The 8,115-nt window shown below is 37.2% G+C and overlaps 1 protein-coding gene across 1 annotated transcript; it reads right to left on the bottom strand.

Annotated features, from left to right (window-relative positions):
* Nucleotides 1–1,644: 1,644 nt before the first annotated feature.
* Nucleotides 1,645–7,233, bottom strand: LOC144640749 (retinal rod rhodopsin-sensitive cGMP 3',5'-cyclic phosphodiesterase subunit delta-like). Its single transcript, XM_078499827.1, has 6 exons — nucleotides 7,028–7,233; nucleotides 4,803–4,865; nucleotides 4,116–4,141; nucleotides 3,464–3,589; nucleotides 2,727–2,832; nucleotides 1,645–2,523 (listed from the first exon to the last, which is right to left on the bottom strand). The coding sequence occupies exons 1-6, from the start codon at nucleotides 7,075–7,077 to the stop codon at nucleotides 2,442–2,444; spliced, it is 453 nt and encodes a 150-aa protein (XP_078355953.1). The 5' UTR covers nucleotides 7,078–7,233; the 3' UTR covers nucleotides 1,645–2,441.
* Nucleotides 7,234–8,115: the final 882 nt, after the last annotated feature.

Below are 8,115 nucleotides of genomic sequence, written 5' to 3' on the forward strand. Positions count from 1 at the left end.
AAACTTTTTATTGGTGTAAAGAAAATAAATGGCCAAATTCAACTTTGGAATAAACATACGTAGGATCCCGCGTTTTCCACACCCCGCGTTTTCTAAAGACCCGGGACTCCGCGTTTTCCATACGCTGGGACCCCGGCCCCGTGTTTTCCTCCAATCCGAAGTCTTGTGTTATTATTTAAAACAAATAGATTCCACTTTGCCGTGCATCTGTTCAGTAGGAGATCACAGATAGATCACATCTGTGATCTATAACTGAACCTGGAGACGCACGGCAAAATGGAATCTATTTGTTAATTCCACTTCAATGGTTTTGCAATTGGACTTGTTTTTAACTCGAGGCAAAAGAAACTCAGACTATCAAATAATGCCCCTTTTGGGTAATCCTTTGCACACAGAGGTTTGTGCGACAAGCCCAAACAACTGCTGCGAAGGAGACTTCTTTGGGGAAAATTGACATTTGGTTTTAAAGGAGTACTTTTAAAGTTCTGGGGTCGGGGGGGGGGGGGGGGGGGGGTGTTTGATAGAAGAAAGCCTGCATAGTAAGTACCTAAATGGGTTGATGATGTACAGCAACAAAAACATTCAAGATATCTTAAGATTCCTTTTATTGTGACATAAATGCATGATTTACAAACACTTCACTGTCCTTCCTATTGACAGCATCACAAATGATTCTTGATTTACAAAAGAAACAAATACGTAGTATAATTAAAATATGACAACAAACTAAATGAATGCACAAAAAGCAATCAAAAACAACAAATCACATATTTTACAACTCTTTACATATACCTTGCTGTTGTCAACATTAGAAAATTAGTATTGCTACTGCAACTATTGTTTTGCATAATTTTTGCTGGTAAGTTCTGTGATGCAACAATAGATTGCAAGCAATCCTAACCCAACAGGAACGTGACGCAACGCAATGCAATGCAGGGGTGTACAAATACTCACCATCATTCTAATAAATATAAATAATCTAGCTGGCTAGAGACTGGAGTTATTAAATTAATGAACTGAATCGCTTTTTATCAGCTGAGGAAAATCCCCCCAAAAAAGCACTCTAACAGCTACAGTACACCCCTGCCAATGTACACAACAAGCAAGCGAACATTCACACAATAATATTTTAGTTTAGTATATACTTAATCAGTGGAGAGCATTGTAGGAACGCTCTACCTGGCTACTCAAACTCTGGATAACCATTGCTGTTCACCTCTGAGCAACTTGGGTACAAAAATCATTGTCAGGAATAAATGGGTTAAAAATTAAACTGAAACAACTATTCACCTCAGTGTCAGAGGGCAGTGGTGAATATTCAGGGGCGGCAAAACATTTTTCCAGGTGGGGGCTGACTAGTGACTTGAAGTGGGGGGGCTCAAGAGACTCTTCTCTTAGCAAGTGAAAAAGTGGGGGGGGGGGTAAAGCCCCCCAGCCCTCCTGGCTCCGCCGTCCCTGATATTGACCTCAGTAATTATTCACCATTAGCCAACTCCACTTTGGTGAATAGTTGTTAAATATTACTAATAAAACAGCAGACAGAAATCAAATCCATAGTTATAAGTGAAACTGGTATTACATATTTTAATATGTAATACCAGTCTTAAAAGACAACTCAAAACAAAGAGTAATGTAATGGACAAATCCAAGAAAGCTCAATTTGTTATTTTCAGTTGTTTCCTTAAAAGTGAGGTTTTACTTTACATTATTAAAATTCATGACACAAGAAATAGCAACTCATAGCAATATAGCTACAGTGTATGTACACAACAAAGGAAAGAAACCTGCTGGTAGAGTACCCAAATTCAACAAATCACTAGCCTGCGTAGCAAGCGTTCCCTGTGCGAGCGAAGTGCTGCTATGTGTCGGGCGCAAACAAATATTCTGGCGAAGAGCGAAAGATTCTGGCCGCACAAAATTTGTGGCGAGAGCAAAAAAGGGAAAAGAAGGGGGGCGGGGGTGGGGAAGCCAAGCGTTCCCTCGCTTCCCAACCCCCTCCCCGCTCCTTTCCCTTTTTTGCTCTCGCCCCAATTTTCGCGCGGCCAGAATCTTTCGCTCTTCGCCAGAATATTCGTTCGCGCGCGACACATAGCAGCACTCGCTCGCATGGGAACGCTTGCTACGCAGGCTAACAAATCACTTGAAGTTACACCCAACATACAAACATTTATACTGTCGGAACTATTATACAACACATCACAGAGTTAATAATTAAATTCATCTACAGAAATTCAGGAGAAAGGTACCGAAAATCAAAACCTGGAAATTCTAAAAAAAAAATTCCTATTCTGGAACTCACAGTTACTAGTTCAACATAGAAAGCAATCACCACTGAGCTGGTCATAGATAGGCAACATAAAATTATCTTCATGTCATTAGACAGCACTGTACATCTCAGATATTGTTAAATTAATGCATAGAAAAGAGCTGCTGTGTCTTGGTCAGACGTAATAAACTCGCACTTTCGACGTGCTGACTAGGAGGTCGCCATCATAGAACTTTGTTTCAATCACCACATTGCCGCTGAAAGAGATGACAAAAATTATTGAACATTACTGTTTCCATATTGATGAAAACAAAACAGATTTTTAAACAGAAAATTGAAACTGTCAAGTTCAAAGAAAATATTTTCAACAGATGGTGGAACATTTACACAAAAAAATTTTGCTGGGAAATAGCTGCAGAAAAAATTCTTGAAAGATTATTATACCATAATCCATACTTACTTTAAAACATTTGCGGGCATCATCTGTGATTCAGGAGCAGCCTCTATGAGTGATTGCCATGTGTTTGTTGATGAAGGGATCACAAATCCAAAATCAAAATACCATTCTACAAACACGAGATAAAGTAATACACTTGTTTTTAGTCATAAAAAATCTCATCAAATTAGAAAAAAGTTTTGGTTCACACTGGAAGTTTTTGTTAAGAATGTATTAACAAAATGGAACTGTATGTATTGTGTCAACAAGCAAATTATTTCATGAAAAATGATGCCAGGATGAACAAAAAAATCTTCAGCTTGTAGTAGCTAAGGGAAATCCTGGCTTCTAACCCTTAGTGACAGTGCACCTAACCCACCCATCCCACTTGTATGCATACATGCATGGAAAGTTGGACAGACTGTTGACAATGGATCCATGGTTCATGCCAGATGAGTGTAGGAAAACATAATTACATCGGATTCAGGTTGAGCATTTAACGGACACAGTTGTCGCGTTCGTTATTGTTTATATTATTTCTTATTATGCAATTGAAGATTACACAGATACCTCTTTTAGAAAATAGTCACTGGACAGGTGACATCGTGCCTTTTCCCAGACAAAACATTGTCATTCCTGCCTAGCAATGTCTGTCATTTTGCCTGGCAATGCAATCAATCAACCATGACAACGAATGCAACAACGGTGACCGTTTAACACTTAACCTTAATCCACTGTGTAACATGTTAAAACTTCCTTACCTTCTAAACACTTTCCTTTGAACAGAACTTTCTGTTCAAGTCTGAATTTTGTCATTTCTTGTTCAGATGAAAAGTTTAGTTCTCTAGACACGGCCTTGCATTTTAAGATCTTTTTTGGTACTCTTGCTGCAAACAAAACCAAAACATCAATGTCCTCAATTTAAAAATCTCAAAATATACTGAAACACAAGTAACTGTAGTATATGCAATCAAAGAACTGTTTTGTAGGTTGAGCAATCATAATACTTTACACTCACTTTCAGTGTTATGTACTTTTAAACGGCTTTCTATCGACATCCATCTTTCAACGTGCTAAACAAACAAGACAGATCAAAATCTGCCAATCACAGCCAACTAGCATGACCTTCTGAATTTGTGGGTTCATTTGGATGAAGAAGATTAATGTAGATGCACATAACACTGAAAGCAGGTATAAGTATTGGTACATCAAGTCAAGATTGTATGGTCTTAGGTTTCCTTATGTACATACAGTTATATTTAGATTTGACTGAAAACTCTTGATGTTAAATTTTCAAACTAAGACATGTTTTCGCTAAAGAATGACATCACCTGCAATAGAAAAAAAGTGTCTTTTATGTTACCTCATTCTTTGAAAAAATAAAATTCAATCTAAAGAGAAGTTGCATCATACCTTCATGTTCTCTTTCAGGAACCGACCTGGAAAAAAAAAAAGAGAAATAAAACTCCGAAATGTGTTAGGAATCTAAAGGAACAGAAACACGTTTGTGCCAGTGAAAACAGACATAGATACAATTCACAAAATGTGTTTTCAAGAAAATATCCATTCTCTCTCTGAAGAGGGTTATGGAGTTTGAAACCCCCATCCAACCCCTCTGGAAATTACTGTTTAGTTTTCATACTTTTTAAAAGTATTGAATTTTTAATCCCCCCCCCCCCCCTCTTCCCATCAGCAGGGATGCTGCTAAGGGCCAGCGACTGCTGGCTAATTTCACAAGCTGAAAGAGACCTTAAATGCGGCCAGAATTTGACTTGAAAACAGAGCTGTCAAGGCCAGAAAAGCCAGCTAGGATTGTAAACAAGCTGGCTTAGTGTTTTCTTAGCTACGCCCTTGATCAGAATTTCCAATGGAAGCACACAATGGAATTAATCAGAGAATGAGGAAGTGGAAATTACTGGCGGTTTAACTTTCATTTTTTTTCCTTTAAAGTATTGACATTTGAAACTACCCCCCCCCCCTCCCTATCAGAATTTCCAATGACCCTGCACGGGGTAGGTAGGGATATTTCCTGGAAACACACAGTGGAATAAATCAATTGAAAGAATGAGGAAGTGGAAGAACTGATCAAAGTTCACTTACAAGTCATCACTGCCTTGCCATAATACTTTCCCTGAATCAGCATCTCGCAGATTCATCCAGTTTCTATCATTGTTAAGGATCTGTATATAAAATTTGCTACAAAAGAAAAATCAATGTTCCTAAATGACACCTTTTGAAAGTATACAAATATATTCATCAAAATATCTCATTCTAAAGTAAACCTTGAATTCCAATAAAGTGTAGCTTACAAGATGTAAATTTATTTCTACTAATTTTATTATTTGACAAAATTAGTAAGCTAAGAGCTAACAGCTATAGCTTCTTTGGCCTCTGCATTTCTATTTAGATCTTTTCTTTCACTTGACGGAAAGTCAAAATAGCGACAAGTGCAGCATAAGTGCAAAGTTTTAGAATAAGGAAGTAGCAGTCACACAAATCAGTCATGGTTCAATTGTAAGGTCACTTAAACCACCCAAAAATATCAGGTATCATTGTATATAAGTCCTATTATTTCTGTGAATAGATTTATGCTCTTTCTTTTTTATAAGAACCTTTTTTATAAGAACGTCGAGGTTGAAAGAAGGCCAAAATTTAAGAACATCCTAAGAATGTACCCAAGGCTGAAATTTGGTAAAGAACAAATATTATTTTCCTATTTGTTGTAAGTGACAAATATATGTACGAAATGAATACATCTTTACTCAAATCCTGGCATGAAACCAACATTGTCATCACTTTGAAGTGATCATGTACATTTAGGTTAGGAATGAATTTACTGCAATGCCACTTTGTTTTATTTTATTTTTTTAATTTTTAAAACAAGAACATTTTAAGAACATTTTAGGCTTAAATCTTCGAAAAAGTTAAGAACATTCAGCCTCGGCCAAAATTAGACATTCTTATATAAAAATGAGTGTATACTGGATCCATGGCAGAGACACTTGGAATTAATGAAAACTCTGCCAGTTGATTTCCCTGGAGATGAGGTTTCCCTTGCATGGTTTCCAGCATAGCCAAAGCATTCTGCTACACAGAGAAAAACCCTCTGGTGCCCAAGGCAACAAAGCAACTTTAACAATTTTTTCTGGCTTGAACAAAACTCTTCCATATTCATGCCAAACTAAAAAGTGGGTCATGCACTTTTTTGAGACATTCAAATTTTGTTTAATTAAAAAAGCATCATTTCCCTTTGGCAGATAAATGATAAACTGCCTTCTCAGGAACCAATCAAAGCTTGCTGTTCCATTTAACAGCCTTTTATGTGAGGCATTAAAAGGTTAACACCTCCCACTGAACAAAGGCAAAAAAAGCTTGTGTCGCTTAGAATAACAATAATCCCTGTAATAAAGGATTAATATTCATGCATAAAAACACACCAACGAAGACAGTTAATCTATCTCTCTTTAACTCTCAATCGCACTTAAAATCGCTCAGTTAGCAGCTGATCATGTTAAAGACACATTTTTAACCAGCAATTTTATCAATTTACAAGTTAGACATAACATTGGCACATGCCCCGGTCAGTTGGCATATGTCAGGAAAATTCTGCGTCTTTTAATTTGCCCTTTTCTCAAATCCAAAAAAAAATCTGTCAAGGTTAACGTTACACATGGCACGATTCTGATAAAACCACAGATTGCTAATAAACAGACAGCCATGTTTGACACATTTCACCTGAATATGTCGAAGTATATAAGATCAATTTAAATATACTTACTCGCCTCGCAACATCAATAATTAAAAAAATTACTTAGTGATAGACGCTCACAATTGCATCGACGTATCTGCTTCATTGGATATAAGTATAATTCTTTAAAATCTAATCTATATGTCGATCTTTTACACAATGTCATAAACTTATAACGAAAACGTTGTTTGAACATCCTAGGCGATAGACCGAGCCTAGCCTAAATCGTTTTACGTTAGCCTACCCTAACGATCCTTGCTAAAAACGCAACAAGACATACAAACAGAAATACTTTTAAGTATCAATTGTCGTATAAAGTATAACAGGAACCAAATAGTGCTTTAATATCAACAGATAAACAACAAATCTGATTAATTTACGCAATTCTGACTTCGACTAGCCGAATTGTTAAACGCCATCGACGCACTCAAATTGCTAGTCCAGTACGTTGCAAACTTTGAGATCAGGTAGGCTACAACGATCAACTCTTTTAAGAGACTAGCTCTAAATTAATCACAAGCTAAATTAGGTTGCTAAAGAAGAATAAAATTCGAGTAAACTTGCATACGAAGGATACAATTTGAATCCCTTCAAAATGTCCTCTTTTCGTGCGCTACCGTCGCTCATACTGGGAAAATTCGCTATCCACCACCAAAGGACGATCCAATGAAGAGACTTTCACAGAATCAAGAGCCAAACAACTCGACAAAAGTGCAAAAGAACTAAAAACTTTCAAGCGACAAGATACAGGATTCAGCAAATAATCGCTGCACCAAGGAGCTTAGCTTGGAACGTTTCCATGAGAACTCTGGGTAATTTGCGTCAAATGGGGCGTGACACACTGGCCGGGAGGTCTGGAACCCGGAACCCGGGAAAAAAGCCCGCCTTTTAAAATCTTTCTCGGACCAAGAGCCAAGGGATCGCGAAAACGGGTTAAAATTTCAGTGTTTGACTTAACGAAGCAAAGCGAAAGGAAGTGAATCTTGGTTCGAGTTTTAAGGAGGCTCGAGAAATCGAGAATTCGAAGAAACGGGATTCCAGTGTAGATCAATGTAATTTGCTTGCTTTCTTGCTTGCTTGCCTAGGCTCAATTTCCGCCGCCTCTCGGGTCCGGTCTTTGTTCCTCCCCGAGAGAGGAGGGAGGAAATTTTCATTTTCCCGAAAAGCGGCTGGAAGTCGAGCCTCTTGCCTCTTGCGAGCCACTCCTTTTTTCCTTCTTTTTACCAATTGGTTAATTGAGTTTTATTTTTTAAGGATTTTCAAAGGATCCAAACCTCTTTAGTGTATTTTCTTGCTCAGTTCGTTTATAACCTAAAAGCTCGAGCGACTAATGGTGACCCTATTGTTGCGTGACGGTTGTGTTGTATTTTAACTTGTATATATTGTAAATATTTTAACCAATTTTAACCGATTTTAGCATTTATTAGGATATTTCGATTTTGTTATTTTTCTTTTACTTTAAAGTGTCCCCATTTAGTGGTTTTATTACTGCTATTTTAGTTTTTTGACACTCAAATAAAGGTTTTATTATTATTATTATTATTATTATTCGTGCACTTGTCTTTGTAGTCACCAGCTCGCACTCGGATGTAAATTTAAAAAAACTTTCTAGATGACCTTTCTTTTCTTTCATCAGGAAACGGATATTTTGTTAAAAAGATTCAT

Source organism: Oculina patagonica, unplaced genomic scaffold (genome assembly GCF_052425735.1).
Source record: "Oculina patagonica isolate OP01 unplaced genomic scaffold, crgOcupat unplaced445, whole genome shotgun sequence".
In the NCBI taxonomy this organism is placed as follows: Eukaryota; Metazoa; Cnidaria; class Anthozoa; order Scleractinia; family Oculinidae; genus Oculina; species Oculina patagonica.